This window comes from Lissotriton vulgaris, chromosome 9, assembly GCF_964263255.1.
Source record: "Lissotriton vulgaris chromosome 9, aLisVul1.2, whole genome shotgun sequence".
NCBI lineage: Eukaryota > Metazoa > Chordata > Amphibia > Caudata > Salamandridae > Lissotriton > Lissotriton vulgaris.
In genome coordinates, this window is record NC_141697.1 from 1,176,721,959 (window position 1) to 1,176,744,578 (window position 22,620).

Genomic DNA, 22,620 nt, shown 5'->3' on the forward strand with positions numbered 1-22,620 from the left:
GACAAGGCAGTCCACAACCAAACACGCCACAAAGGGTTCTGGGTGGATATGCTGAGAACTAGGCGGATTACCGTAAAATCCATCACAACATTCTTCTATAGAAGCACATGAGCTCAATTACAAGCTTATGCACGAAAAAAAGTAGAAAATATCACTGTTTCTGACAGACAGAATAGGGTCAACAATCCAGGAGGTTTGTTTGCTGATCCCATGGTATCCTTTTGAATAGCAACAAATACTGTTTAGGATCATTACGAGTGTCTTGGTAAATTGATTTGAAATTAATGCGAAGAGAAATTACCAATACCACTGTAGGGCTAATTATTTCCATTTGACTTTCTTTAAATTTGTTTTTGCATATCTAATCTATGTCTTTGATTTTATTGTAAATGGCATTGGTGGGGGATAGTGATCTTGAGACTGATTTCACATTACAGAGAATCCTCTATTCTTAAACCTCAAAGTTGTTTACAAACTAAATGTTACACAGCCCCTTCTGTTCTCAGACCATACAGCGCCCTAAAGATCCCTTTCACACTACACAGCACCTCACATCCTCAGGCCTCACAGACCCTTCCTGACTGATTGCATGTTACAGAGCACTTTCTCTTCTCAGATCACACAGCACCTTACTGCTTGCACATTACACTTGCATTTTCATTCTCAGGAACTCACAGCACCTTACTGACTGGTTTCATTTTACAACAATTGTCCAATCTCAAATTACTTTACAGATTAGCTGCACAGTGTCATTCCTTCTACTTGGAGCTTTCACAGTCCTTACTGTTTAATTGCATTACCCACCCTGAAGCCTCACACTGCCTCAAAGATCCATGTGTACTATACATTCCGACCTCAAACACTACATTCCTTGGACTTCCCATTACACAGCATCTTTTATCCCTAGTCCCAGCAGAGAGATTACATGTGTCACCGTACCTTCTATTCTGAGGTTAAGGAGTGCCACACTGGCTGATTGCACATCAGATTCACATTTCTAAGAGTGGCAGAGGATTTCCCCTTTGCACAACAGCTTTTATCCTAAATCATTAAGGATATATTGGCCATGGCACCATACATGACACATCACCCTGCACCTCAGATTTCATAGTGCCATTATGATTGGCTGCACTCTGCACATCACTTTCTTTCCTAAATCTATCCAGATTAGATGCACATTTCACAGCACCTTCTATACCGAGTCCTTACAGACTTATTGCATATGACACAATACATGACAGTACCTTCTATCAGACATTTCACAGTGAGATCTAACTGACTGCATAGTACACAACCCTTTTGTCCAAGGGCACATTGTCGGGACATTGTACAGCACCTTCTATCCCACAGACACAATAATTGCAGTGGCGGCTGGCACGGATCGAGGGTGGCGAGGCGGGGTGTATAAAAAATAAAAACAAACTTACCTTATCGCTGTGTCTTTCCTTCGATGTCTCTCCCATTGGACTGACTGGAAACAGTAAGCACCCAGGCTCCCCTAAGTCAATCACAACACTGCAATGTGGCGTTTTGATTGGTCAGAGTATCGTGGTTCATCACTCAGAATGGAACTGGGAGCCTGGGCATGTTCTCCACCCAGGTTGTAATGCAGCCTGGGTGGGCTGTAATACAAACTGGTAGGAGAACAAGGCGGCCGGCCAAACATTCATGCGCACTTACAGAGTGGCAGCACTCCTCTCCATCCTCTGTGAGCCGGGCAGCCCCGCCCACCTCGCAAAGTTGCCACGGCAGGATCAAAGAAAATGATAATAACGTTGAGTTATTATCATTAAATTTTTCCTTTTTTTACACTGCTGAAAGGCAGTGGGGCTACGCTCCTCCGCCTTAGCAGAGGAGCCACCACTTGCCACAGTACATTCTATCTCAGGTTTCACAGTACGATACAAAGTGATTGCACATTAGTCAACACTTATCATCCTAGGATTGATTGATGGTACATTGCACAGCACCTTTTATCACCAGAGGAGCATTATCAACAGGTCACATAGCATAAAACATACCATTCTCGCACCTCGCAATACTTGCTAGTTATTACACAAACTGTACTGCACCTCTCTTTCGCAACCCCTTGGTGTTTTCAGACTACCGACATTACACCGTTCTCTATTCTCAAACCATACCAAGCTTTACAGACAAGACATCACAAAGAGCTTTAGAGAAAGGTTACATATTATGAGCTCTTTCTACCTTTAGGCATAGCAGCATTTGTTTTTAAATGCTCACTAATGCATGTACGCACGTGCTGCAGCATAAACAGATTACTGAGAGCCCCAGGGCGTCCCATTTTACCTGTCTAGGCATAACCAAGTAATTTTCATTTTTGCTTTTAAACTCAAAGAAGTCGATTCGAAAACCATGTCTGCATACCTGAGTTTAATTCAAATGCATATACACACCAATGAAATCACAGGATGGTATCATTTTACATTTGCATTGTTCCAAATGAATGCAGAAACTCGGCCAGGGTTGTGGAATCTCAGCAATCTTACTTCAGCATCATCAAATGGGTTTTTTAGGGGGAGCAGCTGCTATCCCTGGTTTCTCTTGGGAAGCCCTGACACTGTCCTTGCTTCTTATTCAATGAAGAAAGCAGTGTCAGGTAAACAGAGTAGCACGCCTGTGTGTGCCATATTTACTGTTTGTGGTCGTTAGAGGGTGCGTGATGTAATTTATTTTACCCTTGGCAATTTAGACAACAAACATGAGAGGGTGCATCTCCAGTTGAAGAATAGGAAGGAAATACTCTTTTTAAGTCATGTTATGGTATGTTTAGGATTGTGTAGAGAGCATAAATACCTAAAAGGTGTTCTGGCACTGAGAGACTGAACCAATCACTACCAGCCAAGGGGAGGTTCCAAAAAGTGTATCAGACTTCCAAACTATTTCCAAATTTACAAAAGTAGAAATTAATGTCAACATATAACTAGGTCTTTAGGGCCTTTCGAAATAGAGGGAGAGTAGATATTTTCCTAAGTGTAATAAGCTTATTATTCCATAGTTTTGTGGTGGCTGTAGAAACAAGCATTGGAAATGCAATAGGTCTCGCATCATTAGAGTTAGTGCTTTTAGAATTGTTTATGGGTTTTTTTTGTAAATCTTTTGCATTTTTGTTTCCTGTAGCCAATGCTAAAGAATTACAAATAAAAAAAGCCATAAACATTTCTAAAAGCTCTAACTCAAATGCTGCGAGACCTATTGCACTGTCGGCTGGGGTTTTTTGATGGTGCTGTGCTGGGAGAGAGAGTGGGGAGGGGTTGGAGAAGGGAGGGGGCGTAGAGCAGGGGGCGGAGCTATTGTATTAGTGCTCAACCCGTACCTCTGGGTTTTTCAAATGCATTGTGGGTGAGGGAGTTTAGATTCCATTTCTTTGCGGCGCAGAGTGGGTTCTGCCAGGTCTCGGACCAGACACAATTAAAAGCTGACTTTGACACTGGTCTCTACTATTCCTTCATTCATGCCCATAACGTCACAGCCAAAAACACTGATTGATGCAACGATGATAAGCGCCCTTGTGGTAATCCCTATGAGCGATACAGGCACTGTATGTATGTGCATTCCCTAAGAGTATTTACTTTTTCTTATGTTATATTTTTTTGAGTTTTTCTCGTGTGAGACCAAACTCTTGATTAGTGTATTGTGAACTGAGTTTATTCTAGGTGTTTGGATGAGTTCAGATTGTGGTCAAGTGTAACAACTGATGGTATTTTACGTGGAAAGAGTGTAACGGTGGTATACACTGCTGTTAAAATATTGATAGCATCAAAGGAAAAGAAAATGCTGTATGTAAGGCAGAGAGATTGAGTGAGTGAAGGAGAGGGCATGGTGATCGAGAGGTGAGGCGAGGAAGTAATTCCTGAAAGAGTGAAAAAATAGTGGGGAAGAAGGAAGGCGATGACCTGAGAGATGTCGATGGCAGATTTTAGAAAACGTAGGAAGAGAAAGGGCGTGTCTGTGTGAGACTGCAGGGGAAGTGGTGTGACAGGGAGAACAAAGGTGACTGATTTTTGGATGGCTACTATCCTTTCCACATGCGTCAGTTATGTATAAGACACCCGTGTGAGACTGCAGGGGAAGTGGTGTGACAGGGAGAACAAAGGTGACTGATTTTTGGATGGCTACTATCCTTTCCACATGCGTCAGTTATGTATAAGACACCCGCTCATATTTTCAGAGTCGAAACGTGTATAGTTCTCATCCAACGCAAAACAAATCACCGTTACTTGTGTATCTGCTAAAGGTAGCAAGCATTGGCAAAGCCAAAAGGTTTGTCTTTTTTTATTTTTTTATTTTAAATGAAGTGTATGCTTGTTTGTCTGTGATGTGTTATTGAACCCAAATATAACTCGCTGAGAGGTAGCCCAAAACTGGTCGGGTGGCACAGCATATAATGCACAGGATTTTAGGTCACGTGTAAGCCAAACCTATAATTACTTACGTCATTACTAGTTAAAATTTGTGGGTCGCACCTTTTTCAGAGCAACCCTCACACACATTTTTCAGCCCACCTGAAGGGTTCGTACTAAGAATTTCCAACCAGAGCTTCATTCGGAAACTTTTAAAATGTTGAGAGTAGAACGGAGGAAAGGACACAGTAGAACAGTCTGAATCATGCAGACTCGCTCATCCATACTAATAATATAAAGAGACAGCCTAAACCTTTGAGGCGGGTAAACTCAAAAAGTACAGCACCAATCACAACACCCAATACATCGTTGGAAAGGGCAGTTGCAGCAGAAGGACATAGGCTATGCAGACGCCCACCATATACATTTAAAAGGTAAAAGAACCGTGCCAGCAAAGTAGTCCCTCGTGGGCGTGTCTACGTTGTGCTGTGGGCGTGTGCTGGGGGAGTGACAAACGCTGGGGGCGTGTGGTACGTTCCGCCCTTCATGCCATGTCTTTTATCGTGTGCTAATCCCACCCTGCTCCCTTTAAATACTCCTGCACCCCATAATCATAACCCACCCCTACTCCTTAAAATAACCCAACACCCTTAAACACTAACCCATCTTAACCCTATAAATATACCCTGTACCCCAAAACCCAAACCTATCCCTAAACCCTAAAAAATACCCCTGTAGCCCAAAACCCAAACCTAGCCTTGAACCCTATAAATACCCCTGTACCTCAAAACCCAAACCTACCACTGAACCCTAAAAACACCCCTGTACCCCAAAACCCAAACCTAGCCCGGAACCCTAAAAATACCACTGTACCTCAAAACCCAAACCTACACCTGAACCCTAAAATACCCCTGTACCCCAAAACACAAACCTAGCCCTGAACCCTTAAAATACCCCTGTACCCCAAAACCCAAACCTACCCCTGAACCCTAAAAATACCCCTGTACCCCAAAACCCAAACCAACCCCTGAACCCTAAAATACCTCTGTACCCCAAAACCCAAACCTATCCCTAAATCCTAAAAATACCCCTATACCCCAAAACCCACACCTAGCCCTGAACCCTATAAATAGCCCTGTACCTCAAAACCCAAACCTACCCCTGAACCCTAAAAATACCCCTGTACCCCAAAACCCAAACCTAGCCCTGAACCCTAAAAAAACCACTGTACCCCAAAACCCAAACCTACCCCTGAACCCTAAAATACCCCTGTACCCCAAAACACAAACCTAGCCCTGAACCCTTAAAATACCCCTCTACCCCAAAACACAAACCTACCCCTGAACCCTAAAAATACCCCTGTACCCCAAAACCCAAACCTACCCCTGAACCCTAAAATACCTCTGTACCCCAAAACCCAAACCTATCCCTAAATCCTAAAAATACCCCTGTACCCCAAAACCCACACCTAGCCCTGAACCCTATAAATACCCCTGTACCTCAAAACCCAAACCTACCCCTGAACCCTAAAAATACCCCTGTACCCCAAAACCCAAACCTAGCCCTGAACCCTAAAAATACCACTGTACCCCAAAACCCAAACCTACCCCTGAACCCTAAAATACCCCTGTACCCCAAAACACAAACCTAGCCCTGAACCCTTAAAATACCCCTGTACCCCAAAACCCAAACCTACCCCTGAACCCTAAAAATACCCCTGTACCCCAAAACCCAAACCTAGCCCTGAACCCTAAAAATACCTCTGTACCCCAAAACCCAAACCTAGCCCTGAACACTAAAAATACCCCTGTACCCCAAAACCCAAACCAAGCGCTGAACCCTTAAAATACCCCTGTACCCCAAAAAACAAACCTAGCCCTGAACCCTAAAAATACCCCTATACCCCAAAACTATATCTGAACCCTTAAAATACCCCTGTACCCCAAAACCCAAACCTACCCCTGAACCCTAAAAATACCCCTATACCCCAAAACACAAACCTTTCCCTGAACCCTTAAAATACCCCTGTACCCCAAAACCCAAACCTACCCCTGAACCCTAAAAATACCCCTATGCCCCAAAACCCAAACCTAGCCCTGAAACCTAAAAATACCCCTGTAACCCAAAACCCATACCTATCCCTAAACCCTAAAACTACCCCTGTACCCCATAACCCAAAACTATACCTGAACCCTTAAAATACCCAAACACCCCAAAACATATACCTCAGTACCCCAAAACATATACCCCTATACCCATACTTACCTTATCCAAACATTTAAAAAAAACATGCTTTTACCATTCGTGCATTTACAACGAATTTCGTTGTAAATGTATGCGTAGTAAAAGCATATAAAATGTAATGCCGTGCGTTATAATGGCATTGCGCAGTCATGGTACTTTCGTAATGAAAGTATGCGGAGTGATGGTATGCGGAAAGAAAGTTGCGGAATAATCGGTGTTTACCCTCCCCCGGTAAGTACATTGGTGGCACGGCGGCCCACATCTCCAGCAACATACTCATATTTTTTCACCACCCATTTGAAAAATGCACAGGTCTCTCTCATTGATGGCCAGCACCGACATACACTTTTAGACACACCTCCCGCCACAAGTTCTAGAATTGCGAACTTTAGAGCTGGGGAGCTACGTTCGAATCTCGGCATCAGCTCAACATCCTGTGATTCCAGGCAAATCGTTTTGTCTCCCCGTGCCTACCACAAATGAATGTGTTCTTCTGTAATGTAAATTGTGCTCATGCCATGTTGTCGAGTTTGCGCTATATAATATTGCAAAGAAATATAAAGTAGGGAAACTCGAGTTCACACACTACTGAACGCGCACTCTTAAGTGCATCAGCAGTGCACTGTGAATCAGAGCGTTTCACAGGCCTGTCACAGATAAGAAATGCTATCAAAACGAAATCCTAAAAAACAATATACTACTGGCCGGCAGCAATTCATACCCGGACAACGTCGGCACGGGCTGCTATCAACAATGAAATCATAAACCAAGGACTTATAGAAATTGAAGCCTCACTGTATCTATTAAGCGAGAAGTCCTTACAAGATTTCAGCCTGCTGCCAGCGGTCCGAACTAACCTAACTGGATACCACAATATCGCTACCGCACACAATATTCCAGAGCTAAATAACTACCTTGCTCAACACCCGCCTAACTTAGTTCCCGATCAACAACTCGCCTACAACACCATAGTTGATAGTGTTGAAAAGAAGCAAGGCAAACTATTGTTCATAGACGCCCCCGGTGGCACAGGAAAGACTTACCTAATCAACCTCATACTTGCCAAAGTTCGATCTTCTGGGAATTTGGCTCTAGCTGTTGCTTCATCTGGAATAGCTGTCACTTTGCTAACAGCTGGGAAAACAGCACATTCTACCTTTGAACTGCTTCTAACAGTTTCCCTTGAAAGGGATTCAATATGCTCTATTCGGAAAAACGGACCTTTGGGGACACTGCTTCAAAATGTGTCTCTTATCATGTGGGACGAATGTACAATGATACTAAAACCATTGCTGCCTAGCCTTTTTTTACCCGGACAACGTCGGGACGGGCCGCTAGTTCTATATATATTTGTTGTTTGTGCTTCAGTCAGCCTTTCTGATATTGGCACGGGTTGCCCTGCTGTGAGGTTATGGGCATAGCACCGGTAGAATTTCACTTTTAATTTTAAGGAAACCTAGAATTGTAAGAAATTGCCCCGTGCGGTTGCTAAGGTGATGGCAGTGTTCTTTTGTTTTTTAACGCACTAGGAGGGGGGAGGAGAGTAGGAGGAGGAGGAGGGGGGAGGAGAGTAGGGGAGGCACGGCCTAGCGGCCGTGCAACCAAGAAGTGAGGGGGCGGAGCTGGGGGAGGCTGTGAGAGAGAGAGTGGGGAGGAGAGTAGGAGGAGGAGGGGGGAGGAGAGTAGGAGGAGGAGGGGGCCCAAAAGAGATAAGACGGAGGGAAGGCAGAGAAGGGGAGGGGGGAGGAGAAATGCGACACGGCGGGCAGGGGAGGGGGCGGAGCGGGGAGAGGGTGTGAAAGCACCAGGGGCCTGGAGTGCGGCTGAGGGAACTGGAGAAATGCGACACGGCAGGCAGGGGAGGGGGCGGAGCGGGGGTGTGGGAGGAGTGCGCCTGAGGGAAAATACATGCAAGGCAGGCGGCTGGGGGCATGTGCACGCGCTTTTAAGCTCAATGCGCATACGCATTGAGCTTGAATTTCACGGGCACTGCAAGGAATCGCCACGATTCCTTGCAAGTTAGTTAAAGAGTGTTTAAGCCCCCATAGTCTCGCAAGCTCGATGCGCATTCGCATCGACAGGCGAGACCTAAAAACCCTGCCCCCAGACTGCACCAGACAAAATCACGTCATGTCAAATGCATATGTAGACGAAGCGTTTTTTTCCATTTGGAAAAATACATATTCAAATGCACATTTGTTATGTAGATTTGTATAGCACACTATAGCCTACCAGGGAGAGTGTCCTGGCACTGAGCAGGTGTGAGTACAGCACACCTCCTAGAGCCTTGTGGGTCTACTCGAAAAGCCAGGACTTCAGCTTCTTGTGGAATTCAAGAAGTGAGGAGGAGACTCTTATGGGTAGAGGCCGAACGTTCCATGCTTTAGGAGCAATGCAGGAGAAGGCTCAACCTCCAGATTTGGTTTTCTGTATGTGTGGGATTTGTGCATGTAGGAGTCTGGTGTGGGACGAGCGGAGGTGTCGTGAAGGTTTGTGAAAGCAGATGCAATTGTTGATGTATGCTCGGCCAGTGTTATGTAGTGCTTTGGAAGTGTGGGTGAGGAGTTTGAATTGTGCTCATTTGTGAATGGAGATCCAGTAGAATTCCTTCAGGTGTGTTGTGATGTGAGCACGACGTGGGAGGTTGAGAGTGATTCTGGGAACAAGTTCTGAATGGTCTGCAGCATTCTGGTGAGCTTTTTGTTGATTCTGGCATAGAGGGTATTCCTGTAGTCCAGCTTGCTAGTGACCAGGGCATTGGTGATGGTTTCCTGGGTGCTGATTAGAAGCCATTTGAAAATGTTCCTCAGCATCTTCAGGGTATGGAAGCATGAGGCGGTGATAGCATTGACTTTGGTGGTCCTGTTAAGTTTGCTGTTGACGATGATCCCAAGGTTTTTGCCGAAGGTGGTGGGGGGGGGGGGGTGAATGTCGGTCCTAGCTCTGTTGGACACCAGATGGAGTCCTGTGGTGACAATTTGCGCAACATGTTGGCATGACAATTTCGCACCACGTAATATTCACAAATGCACACATTTTACACATTGACTATAACATCTGTGACTTACCTGGAGTTCCTGGATACTATGGGAAACCTTCAAAGTTCAGAAATTAGCCCTTAACAAAGAAATAATCCTGTTGGAGCAAATTTCTGATTTTTCCCTTTGATCTTTGTTGATCAAGCTGTTAAATAAAAAGAAATTCAATAGGGAGAAAGACAGGTAGGATCCCATTTTCCAAATATATATTTGGTATTGAATCTGCCTGGGTTAATAACTGTAAATTAGACCTGGGACAATCGTTTTTTGTCATTCAGCAGACATATCAATTCAGCTGGTTAGAATCAAGGAGCACATTTACTAATATTTCATGAAAAGCGGCACAGCAAGGAAACTTGCTGCACTGTGTTACGTGAAAGAGCGGAAATGCTCTATATTTACAATGATTTGGAGTATTTCTGCTCTCTCCTTGCACGGACCCACGGTGTGCTGCCTAGCACCAATGCAGGCAGCCTTGCATTTTGGTGCATGGGAACATGCGTTACTGGTACAATTATTTCTGTGCATGTAGGGACACCGTGCTGCACAAAAACAATTCACAGAGGCATATCCCTCTTTATGTGTGTGCTGCAGATTGTAGCACAAATGGAAAGTGGAAGAAATAAAGATATTTATCCTTGTTACTCCTCTGTCGGGCATGTTCCCCATTTTGGCTCAAACCCAGGCAACGTGTACAAGTCTTTGTAAAACTGGGTTTGCTTCTAAATACATGGGTGGTTGCATGGAAATGCCCAAACTTCACCTATGTAATGCCTACCTGATGCAAAGTAACTCAAGGCATTGCTCCGCGCTGCTTTGCATTTACTATACCATGTAAAGCCACACAAAGTGGCTTTGCAAGGCTTAGTACATGTCGAAAATGAGTTTGCGTCGCAGCTGTGCCACAAAAGTGGCGCAACCCCAAAGCAGAATCAAAGTTTATCTGGGCCTTAGGGGCCCATTAGCATGTCGGGCGGATCGCCTCCGCCCACATGGCGGTGGCTATCCGCCCGACATTTGTGCCCGCCCGCATGCCTATTCCCCCCGCCGTATTACTATGGCGGGGGGACCCCGGCGACCAGAAAGAGCGTGCGCTGGTTTTCTGACGGTAGGCAATCCGCCCGATTGCCTACCGGGCGGAAAAGCAGTAAATATGGTGGCGGTGTCTGACAGACACCGCCATCCATATTAGGAAGCATGTGGGGTCATGCCTCGTTGCCGCCACGGAAATGAAGGCGGTCCTCGCCATTAAGGGCCCGTAGCGGGCCCCCAGGGATTTTGGGGGGTGGGGGTGCACATGGGGGGTACCTATGGTACCCCCCTGCATTTGCCAGTAGAAGGTGGCATGCACCGCGAGGTGCCTGTCACGTTGTGCTGACAAATGCACAAATTGCATTTCTGGAATTGCGGCGGGCGGTGCTTTGAGCACTGCCCGCCACAATGTCATGAATGCGACCTAATTGAATGTGCGGGACCGCCGCACCCTTTGCAGGCGGTCCCAGTACCCGGGAGTAGGTATAGGTTTATGTCCATAAGACCCCTAATTACACGAGGCAGAGGTATCACATCCCCGGCCATGGTTGCCAGATGATATACCACTTACATAGAGTAGCAGCCAAGCAATGGTTGGAAAATGTCGGGGCAAAGTGCAGCATAGTGGTGGAGGCTCTGCTATGCATTTATTCCTCTTTGCACTTGTGGGCCTGCTTAGTCGTGTGGTAGAAGATGGAACTGCTGCATACCACTTTCATGCTGCCTGCCTCCTGGGGAATTCCTGGGACCGCTACAATGTCATGCATGTGCAGCAGTGCACGGGGTGATGTAATTACTTCTTCTGGGCAGACCACTTACAAGGCATCTTGGCATCAAAAGGGAAACCCTTGTCAATACTGCATATTCTGTAGAGGACCGTTTTGATGGGGGTAATCTATAGTGGTACCCGGGTGAAGCGTAGCATTGAGATGACAGGACCATTGTCTATCAGGGGTTCACTGTATGTCTGGAGGCTGATTCATTACCTGCTATGCTAATTCCTCGCAAATGCCTTGGCTCCTGTGAGTCTGACAGTTGACACTGGGGCTAGCAGCAATTCAGTCTCGGTTCGATGATGCAGCCGCGGTCTACAAATCCTGATTGATTGATTGTCTGAGTCTTATGACTCCAAGACCACCCCAACACCAAGATCCCTTAGGATCCTGGAATGCACAGCTGGGTGGCAAATGGGGTTTTCCATATTCAATAAGGTGGGAGTTTGCCAGGATGGAGAAAGCAAAGGCAATGATTCTGCTATATGATTAGTTACATTCTCATCTCAGCCCATCATGCAATTTGAGCCTTGGGTTGATGATGGGAGCTTGGTAAAGGGAGGCTGATGCTACATTCAGCCAATATCTAAACAGAGTTCTCCTCATCAGAAATTGTTCCAAGAGCTCCAAAGTGCCTTCAATTGTCCTACCATATGGATAGCAGTTTGGCATTATTAAAATGTAGGTTATAGACAGAAATGGGGATGCAAGAAGTTGTTGCTCAAAACAGATATACAGCTTGATTACGTCAAGTGGAACGAGATTAATGCATGCCTGCATGTGTTAATTTCGCTCCACCGATTATTATTGATCCCGTTTTTCCACACCTGGACATAATGGTGTGGCAGAATCTGACCCAATTTTTTAACTGGAAAAATTACATAAGGTTTTAGCTGTAGCAGAAAAAAGTCTAATGCCACTTTTTTTTCTAAAGCAAAAGTTCACTTTCCCTGCCGTACTCCCTGACCCACTTACCTCACCAACTACTCAAAGCACCAACCTGCATACTTTTAGCACCTGCTCATTGCAAATGGCACTTCCCCATTGCGTGGAGTTTTACATGCAAGTGCATGGTACTAGGGTGATTTCACAACATTGAATTAGTAAAGTCGCATATTAAGTTACTTTGCTTTCAATTCATGGATATTGATTCACAAAAATACAAGGGATAGTGGAAGTGACTATGTGGCCTTTGATCTCGTAGCATCACAGGAAGTGGCATCACCATACCTTTAACTGAATTGCATACATCATTGAAAGAACACAACTCTAGTCACACCCCAGAACACAAAAACACTTCCAATGTAAGGCACATGGCAATTGACCAATCTTTCAAGCAAGTACTCTAACACTTTGTAGAATACTATCCATCCACTAATGTCCTTTGGCTCCTCATCAGGTATACGACCTGCTATATAATTACAGTTACAATAAAATATTGCCTAACCTATATTAAAATTACAAAAAGGATTAATAATGTACCACTATAACAGCACACATTATGATGTCTAATTTGCCTTTGTTGCCACATAATTGAGTCAACCACATTGCATATTTGGATTTTCCATTGCCACATAATGTAAATAACCTTGCTCAGAAGACATTAAAACATCACACATGAGCAATCTAAAAAGACGAAAACATCACAACTAAGCAAAGTGAAGACTTGGAATAACGCAATGCTGAAGGAGGCAACATAAATGAACACTTGAGTAAATGTAAAAGGTAAAAAGAAAGCACTAACTATGAATGTCTTCTGTACTCGAACAGTTAAACCTTTGGCAGCACAGTTCACAGGCCCACAATGGCAGCTAGAAACCAGCAGAACTGGAAAACCGGGAAAGCCTACTATAGATACACATCCTTCTAATTTCTTCCTTTTCTACTAACGAGGAGTGAAGAAAAGAATTAAAATCCCTAGTCTTCAAGACAATCATACACAGGGGACTGCAAAGACTTGAAGGGGCAGCTCCTGGCTAAACAATTGAAATAGTAACAGGTTTCAACCATTTTCCTAGCAGCCTGGAACTCCTGATTATGTGTTTTACATAAAGGAGAAAGAAATTAAGCAAGTTTATATTTGTTGTTTTCTGCTCTCAGAGCAGAGACGTTTTGAGGCATCAGTATTATGGGCAATTGCCCAGGGCCCACACCTTCCAAGGGGGCTCCTGGGAAATGAAACCTTCCATTTCTCTGGCTCACCCATGTCTATTTCTGTATCTCAGCCTGTCTTCTATCTGCTTATCTCTACCTCTGAGCCTGTCTTGTTTTGCCCAGGGGCATCTTAGGGATCTGTGTGGGCCCTGGAAAGATCCATTTCAACTGTTTATGTGTGAACCCCATTTCTGAAAGATTGTTTGGTATCATAGAGGCTTCATTTCCCAAAAAGTGGGCCGTATCGTTATGAACAGTGGGCCCCTAAATATGTCTTGCCTGGGCACCAAAATTCTTAAAACAATACTGTCCCAGAGAGTCCAGCTCTTTCATTACATGTGAAACACATTGAAAATGAGTGGTGATAAGGGAGGATAAGAAAAAATCTGCGAATTGGGGAAAATCTGCTTTTTTTATCAATAGTTCTGGCAGTTTTCTAGCCTAAAATGCCCAAAATGGGAGAACGACCCGAACTATATGAGAACATGTGATTTCACACATATTCATGGTCCACTGCAAAATTGTAGCCTTTAGTGCAGCTTATTTGCCCATTATCGGTGGATACGAACCTGGAGAAAATTGCAGATTTGCAGTGATTTGAATTCAGGTATAATGGAGGTAAAGAAGAATTACTCTAAGACCTAGTGGTAATATCATGCTACAAATTGCTGTGCCATGGTCAGCCAACACCTCCCTTTTGAAGCAAATTGACAGTGGATTTTGAGACTTCTATGTGCACAGCACTGATCCCAATAGGTGGATGGAAATGCGAGAATACAAACTGATATAGACTAAAACGCCAATGACAGATGAGTGTCACGCTTGCTGAGTCCATTTCCCGGCGGTGGTGTTGTTCTTTGTGGTCTGATGCTTGCAGTTTTCCTTTTCACTGCACATTGCAAACACAGGACTGCACACCCCAGAATGTAAACACTAGTTGGGCTATTCAACCTTAGCAGGGCATAGTGTGCTATTCCTGTAAACTCCATCACAGCACAGGGAGCAAACTGTGCAGCATGAACAAAGTAGCCCGCAAAAAAGCAAACATTTACAGCAGAGAACATGGGGTGAAAGATTTACATGTTTCCTCACTGTGCCACTAAAAAACGAAACTAATCCTGTTTGTATAGCTGTGCCCATCCCACAGTCAAAATGTCTGCTGCAGATCCCAGTCAAACGCAGGGTAAATTGTTACTTTCCTCCCAAAAGAAACATCACGTCAAATTCCTCAAAATTACTTATACTCAGACAACTCCATGGACATATAGGCAACAACTTTTGGCGACTGGCAGTGAGACCGGCCTACAAATCCTACAGAGAGAATGTATCTGTCTTTGTGTAATCCAACTGGTGCTCATGTAAAGTGCTCTAATATCTTCGGGTCGATTTCATTCTATATAAAAAAAAACTGCGCAAAATAAAATTATTTAAAACAGTATGGCCTAGATGTAGGTAATTTTATTTTACCACTTCTTAAATACCGAATTTTACCGATTCGCTATTTAAGAAGTGGTAAAATAGAGGGGGGGGATGTAGGTATTACAGAATCGGTAAATACCGAATCGTTGAGATTCGGTATTTACCGATTCTGTAAATACCGATTCAGTAATGCCCATTGATTCCTATGGGCATTGAAGCCCATAGGAATCAATGAGCATTACCGAATCGGTATTTACCGAGTCGGTAAATACCAATTCCAGCAAGGGTGCAGGGGTGTCACTTTGACACCCTCTAGCACCCCAAATACAGGCATGTGTGCCATGTGGCACACAAACATGCCCTAACGGCATGTCTGTCTGTCACATGGCCTAGGTGTGCATGCACACATGTGCATGCACACCTGGATTCGGTATTTTACCACCCAATTGGATTGAGTGGTAAAATACAGATTCTGAAAGGCCTTTGGGACTCAGAAGAGTCCCACCTACATCTAGAAGTTACCGAATCGGTAAAAATACCCTTTCGGTATTTTACCGAATCGGTAAATTTACCGATTCGGTAAATTTACAGATTCGGTAAAATTGGGCCCCTACATCCCAAAAACCCATTTACCTGTCGGTAACGGCCAAAATCGGCCGTTACCGGCCGGTAAATGGCCACCTACATCTGGCCCTATATGTCTGGGAAGCCTTTACCCCTTTATAGAAATGAAGCACTGCAAGTAATGTTGTATGGAAACTCAAATCTCCAATCCCAGATCCTGTTTGCTGAATTCTATATCAGCCTAAAATATGTTTTGAGTTCGTGGGGATTCGATAAGAGATGTATCGTTGCCTCTTACATTCCCTGCCAGAGCAGTCTTGGCTGTTATTACCAGTTCATCTCCACCAGTGTGCATTCAGTGGGTTTTTTTGTCCCGCCAAAGTGTTCTAATTCGGATTCTTGCAATGATTATAAAGGCAAAAGTATCTTGGATTTCTGTTTGGGGGCTCAAACTCGGGAAAGAAACAAAAATTGAAATAAAAATAATGAAGTTTGTCTTACTTTCCTTTCTCCTGCCAAAATACTGCCTATCCCTAAATTTACCTCGTTGAAGAGCCTTCACTGTGATGAAGAAAGCATGCAAATTGCTTGCACCATCGGAAGCGCGCCATTGGCATCTGCAGGCATTGATTTCTTCAACTTTAACGGAGGTGAAACACACCAAGTCACCCATAAAAATGAATAAAACTGTGTTTTTTAAGTGCTGAGCTTTTTAGCCATCTGTGAAGATAACAATCTCAGACTCCACCATATCTTACAAGTAGTAGACATTCCTTTCTTCGAACCTAGCGCCTAAACACCTCAGGGTAGTAGTGCGCTTTATAAATTCAACTAGCAGCCCGTCCCGACCTTGTCCGAGAGCATTCAGGCTTCCCCTACCCCCGCCTGCCCCGACATTGCCCAGCAGCCCGTGCCCGCCCGCCCGCGCCACCCGCCTGCCCGACCCCTCAGCAGCCCGTTCCCCCGCCCGCCCCGTCCCCCGCCTGCCCCGACCCCGCTCCTCGCCTCTCTGCTCTTCACCGACTGTACACTGCCGCTCCGCCTCTCCACTGCTCCCACTGCCGCTGGCCTCATGTCACCGCTCCTACCCCACGCCATGTCCGCCGCTCCTCGGACGCCTCTCCTCCCCGTGGTGACGTGAGCACGCACGTCGCGGCTGGCGCTACTTTGGGGGGGACTACTTTTAAAAAATATATAAATATTGTAAATAACTTTTTATTTTGACATTTATATAGCCTATAACCATCAACACACCCTGACGATTTCAACTGTGTATCGGGTGTGAAGATTGGCGCAGTGGTTCCCGAATTTACCCGCCTCAAAGCCTGAAAGTTCTTACTTTATTATAGTAGTATAGATTTTCAATTTCATTTAATTTCTTCCTGTCCATTTTCTAAGGATCTGCATTTCATTGTGTTCCACTATACTGGGCAGTCTTTAATCTCAAAAAGATGTTTAAGAAAAAGATCTGGACACAGTGATAATTCATGTTTCCACCTCCAATGATTCAATTGTTCTGTACTGTCCAGTCTTCCCAGCAGATATATTTGTATCTGAAGGTATTTCATAGGCACAGTTTTGTTACTGTCCAGCTCTAAAAATGTCTTCTCTTTAAATGGCGTGCTAATCCCTATTTGTCCGGTAACAGCAGTCACCGACTGAATGGGATCACATTTTCTGCGGTAAAAGACACACTTCCAATACTTCACCCCAAGACTTTCACTAACACAATATTACTCAAATGCCTAAGTGAGAAAAAATGCAGAAGGACACCAGTAATTAGAAACACCAATTCCTGCAGTAACTCCTCCTTTCTCATGACACAAATAGAGTGACATTAGGAATACCAAGACATTCCCACAGCTCAGAGTTACCAAGATCCAAGGTTTCTGTAATACAGGATGCAGGAGTACATTCTCTGTATTCTTTAGTCACTCAGAATGGGAGCCAAAGTACAAGGGGCCAGATGTTTTAAAATGTTAGCAGTCACAAACACTTCAATTCGGATATATGACGGTACAACGCGTACCGTCACAACGCATACCTTTACAACGCGGCCGTGACAACGCAAGTCGTTACCACGACTTGCGTTGGGGGGCGCGGATTTCGAATAGTTTAATTTACTATTCTAACACCAGTCCCCGTGGACCCTAGGGAAGGTGTTAGGATAGTAAATTAACTATTTTTAGACCTTGAGCGCCCTCCAGCGCAAGTCGTGGTAACGACTTGCGTTGTCACAGCCGCGGTGTAAAGGTACCGCGTTGTGAAAACATCGTTGTAAACGATGTTTACCCTTCAATTCACAATAGCAGAGAGTTTGCAACCACCCACAAATTATTTGATATGGACTAAACCCGTTTTATGAGTCAGTCAAGTTTTATTGACTCTTTAAATGGGTTTAGAAATGGATATCCAATCACAATTTTGAAGGGTTGTGTTCCCTATGTGTCAATTGCTTGCAACTGGAATTCTAGTCACAAACCATTGAAAAGTTACAGACACCCAAGTTGTGGTGGTAACTCATTCTCAAAATGGGGGACAGCTTCAGGAGGTCTAACTGGAGGTCCACGTGACCATTGCCAACTCTCACTAAGGAACGTATGTGGGGTATTATGTATGGTTCCCATGGCCAGGCCTCCGTACCTTTAATGTGTTGACCAGAACTCCCCCCTTGCGAACCTTCTGAATCTGTATGTCTCTCCTCATCACGTCTGTATCCTTTTGCTAAGGGGGCTTAGCTGCCATCAAATGCCAATGTTGATCCAAAAATAGCTAATCTGGCTTGGAGTTGTTCTGTCATTTTAGAAGATGGCAGTGGCCAATCTGGTACATTGGAAGGTGGTGGCTTCTTAAAATAGAGGTCTCCTGGGACTGCATCTTGCTGCAAGAGCTGCAATTTATGCAATATATGCATCTCAGTCACTTGTAAATACATTCTAATCATAACAGCAGCCAGTCAAGAAGGGGTGGATTGTTCAGAACTATTTTCAGATATGCAGATGTGAGCCAGATTCCTGTCAGATATAACATTTTGAAGGCTCCATCCTTCTCCCTAGCATCCAATATTACAACTCAACAATTTATTTACCTTAGCAATTGGAAGGATGAGGGGACCCAAAAGGCTAATTTTCGCTATATGCCGGTCTCTAGAAATAGTTTGTTTGGGGACAATACTTGAACATTTTCTTTTCAGCCAGATTGTCCATGTAGACCGTACTAAAGGAGACATCAGAGAGATTTTCATCCTGAAGTTGAAGTAGTAAAGTGAATCCACTCTTACTGTTTAATGGTCAAAATAACAAACCATCTCCTCCTCTGCCAAAACCCAAGAAGCATTCCTGACTATGTCGGAAACCCGTTAGGGATCACCTTTCATATGTTCCCCAAATATTGTTTGGGTCCTACAGATAATAAAACAAGAACCCTTTGGAGTTCAAAGACACACCTTCAGATTCGGGTTCGGTACATCTTACCTATGTCTAGGATCCCATCAAACACCTGACTTTAACTCAAGACATTTCAGATCTTCTAGCAAAAAAAATTGATTTGTCCTCTACCAAAGGCACAGGCGAACAAGGCTTTCATTCCAGTGTGTTTCTGGTACAGGTTAAGAAATCACTGGGGAATTTTAGACTGACAATCAATCAAAGGAAGCTGAACCAATTACTAAGGAAGACTCGTTTCAAGATGGAAATTTTGCAATGCAAAAACTGGTACCTCCAAGAGAGTGGATATTAATGTTAGGCCTCAAGGATACTTACTTTGATATCCCATATTTCAACTTCATCAAAATTTTCTGAAGTTCTGTGTGGATGGTCACCATTGATAGTGTCGAACACTTCCCTTCGACTTAACATTCTCCCAAAGTATGTTTACAAAAGTTTTGTCACTGATTGTAGTTTTCATTTACAGCATGGGGATGTTGATACATCTCTATATGGACAAGTGGGTAGTCCTTTCATTAACGAGACATAACAGTCAGAAATATACAAACTTTGAGACCACAACTAATCTCAACTAGTTCCAGCACACGGTCTGGAATTTATTTGAGCTTGTTTCCGGTCTCAACCATGGTTTGTACGTTCATCACAGTATAGAGCAGTCAAGGGAAACTGAAAACTAGAATCTGCAAGGGAATGCCTGCCTATCTAAGGTCACTTTGTAAGTCTTGCGTATGGAGGGGCTTTTTGGGAACAGGGAACATCTTTGGAAGTTATTGAGTGCCTTCATGGTTCATTGGGCTCTTTTACGCTTGAATCCACCAGTAAATCACCTTTTGAATCGTCTTGATCCAGCAATGCAGAATCTAAAGCATCTGGTGCCAGTCACAAGTGAGATTTGGGAAAAGGTATAGTGATAGGTAGCTGGACTACACAAATTTAGCCAGAGGAATTCTCTTGTGTGCACCCCCTCCTTTAATTTTGACAACAGAAGCAAACCAGGTGGGGTTTGGTGCCACATTATAATGCCAGACAGTGCAGGGGGAAATGACTTCCAGGGGAGATAACTCATTTTAAACTGGAACTAAATGAAAGTGTTTTATGTACTCCTCCACTTCTCTCATCTTCTCCAGAGCCAAGTAATGACCAGCTGATTCTTAAGTTAACACGACAATTCTGTCCTAAGGTAATGTCTTCTTTCTATCAGGGACAAGCAAAAACATGTCATTCTTTCTTTCTTTCTGGTGATCTTTACTCTTAAGGAAGAGCCCCAGCATACATTGGATGTCTCAAGGGCAGTGACAATTTGACAAAGACTCAGGATTATAGACAGTGGTGAAATCGATTAATTGTTTTTGTCATTTCTCGACATGGACAAGAGGCTTCAAATGTGACTTTGAGTAAATGGATTAGGAGTTTGAGTTCTATGGTTCAAGCTTCATAAAACACAGCCTTTCTAGGTGTGGTGCACGGTACATCTATATGTCAGATAGCTGCATTCAGGGTAGAAGCATGATGAGGCCTATGTAAAGCTGCTTTATGGACCTCTTCATCTACATTTGACTCCAACTATAGATTGGATGTAGTGAGTTTGGCTCCAGAGTATTAGCAGCCACTATGACCTAGATGATTGATTACTCTTACACAGCAGCAGCACATACCTATGAATTTTTCCTCTTCACATTTTGTCAGGGAATGGCCAGAGAAATTTGCATTGGGAAAACAGGTAGGGACAGGAAGTAAGGTGTAGAAATCAGGAGCAGTTACTTCCCATTCCAACCTGTGGGACTTATATTGGGGACAGGGAAAACCCAAGAGTTGGTATATGTGTTTCTCAGTGTTTTACTTCCTTGCAATACTGGCCCTCTCAAACAGAGGACCTATGATTATAGATGCTATTCAAAATGCATGTAAACTGCTGTTCACAGACTTCACAGATATTTACAGATACACGAACATATATATAGTAATCTCACCTCCTACCTCACTTCTGTTATCACACACGTTATTTATGCTGTATGTAAATAAATTGTCACTTTTTGAAATAATCAATATCTCTGCATATGGTAAACATTATTTTTTCACTTTGAAAACAATTTAATTGTGCTAAATTCCTGCCATTTCTATTGGGCTAGTCCACACATCCTTTCCTGTCATTACAAGTTTTGTAAAACATGCTTTTGTGAAATGTGTCTATTGTCCATCAGAAAGTAATAGGGGCCAGGAGCAACTCCCAATCCTTGTCAGCCTCTCTGTTATTGTCACTACTTATGTCATAAAAACGACCTAACATGAATCACAGACCATCCCAGAACTCCTCCCTGCTGTCCAGCAGAGCAATGGACTACAGAGACTATCCGGGCCCAGATGCTGAAAAAATACACAAGGCTCTTGTCCAAAGATGTCAAGATACTTCCAGGACAGACAGTGCAAGCACTTGAGTTCAAGATGTTTGCGATCTTAAAACAAGTCTAAATGTTTGTCTTTCTTTTCCAGATGTCCCTGGGCCAGCAGCCATCAGAAATAGGAGTGCCATGTCTGAAGTGCCGGGGGATCTGCACCGGGTTTGAGCCACATGCTTGGCGGTAAGCCATTTACATTATGCAGCCTCCTGCTCCTTCCTAAGGTTTTAAACTTAACTTGTTTCACTAGAAAATTCTTCAGAGCATTTTAAATCTGGATAGAAACAGTTTTAGCTAAAACCAGAGTTTATGTGATAGCAAGAAAATATAATTCAGAGGGTCTTTCATTGATGATTTGAGTTGTTTTGCACCCTTTAATTGTGCTTTTGCATTGGTGAGAGGGGCAAAAAGTAGTGCATCTCCATGACCATACTAGCAATGCTTCCACTCACTACCCCTCCCTGCTATGAATTCTGCTTCTCCTCAAATACAGTTACTGATGGCATAGAGTGACCATTGAAGACTAGCCACTTCACCCGGTCTAAATGGGATGCTGGGTGGCCATTTGCACTTCTCTCAGGATACTGGTGGCTTCTTGTTTTACATCCATTGCAATGCTTGTTTGTATTTGTCTGTTCTTAAGAAGTCCACCCTTCGTCCTTCTCAGTTGTTGTAGAATGTGCTGGATTCTGAGCAGATTCTGTACTAAAAGCAGGGAGTAGGAGGATTGCGAGGAGCCGAGAGGGGTGCAGGGAGGCCGAATACAAACTTTCAGGTGAAATTGGAAGAATCACTGCAAACACAGTATTCTAACACTGGTAGAAGATAAAAGAATCCAGTCACGCTGTTGTGAGGGCCATTCAACCCTGTCCATAGGAGATACTCTTTATAAACGGTGGACCTCCTCCGGCACTTTCCTCATCATTAAGTTCCTGAAATGCACAGAAAGGAATTTTATATTTTGCCTTGGTAGACCAGAGCGTCTATTCCTTGTCTACGATATGAACGTACAAACCTCCAATTGAAACGCGAGGCATAATTAAACATCTGCAGAATTGTCTGTCCTGAGGAAGGTGATATCGCAATACACCGAAACGCTGCGTCGACAACCTTGACAACTCTGAATTGTGTGGTTCTGATTATCCTGTTAATTGTGAACACTATAGTTTTTATTTGTTACATATTGGTAT

General features: G+C 43.9%; 1 protein-coding gene across 1 annotated transcript in view; it reads left to right on the forward strand.

The window, feature by feature from the left end:
• The window catches only part of LMCD1 (LIM and cysteine rich domains 1), a 307,023-nt gene that overhangs the window by 91,323 nt on the left and 193,080 nt on the right, over positions 1 to 22,620 (forward strand). The window contains exon 2 of the mRNA XM_086939214.1: positions 21,525 to 21,613. Within this exon, the coding sequence (XP_086795340.1) occupies positions 21,525 to 21,613 (89 nt within the window). The remainder of the gene's footprint in view (positions 1 to 21,524; positions 21,614 to 22,620) is intronic.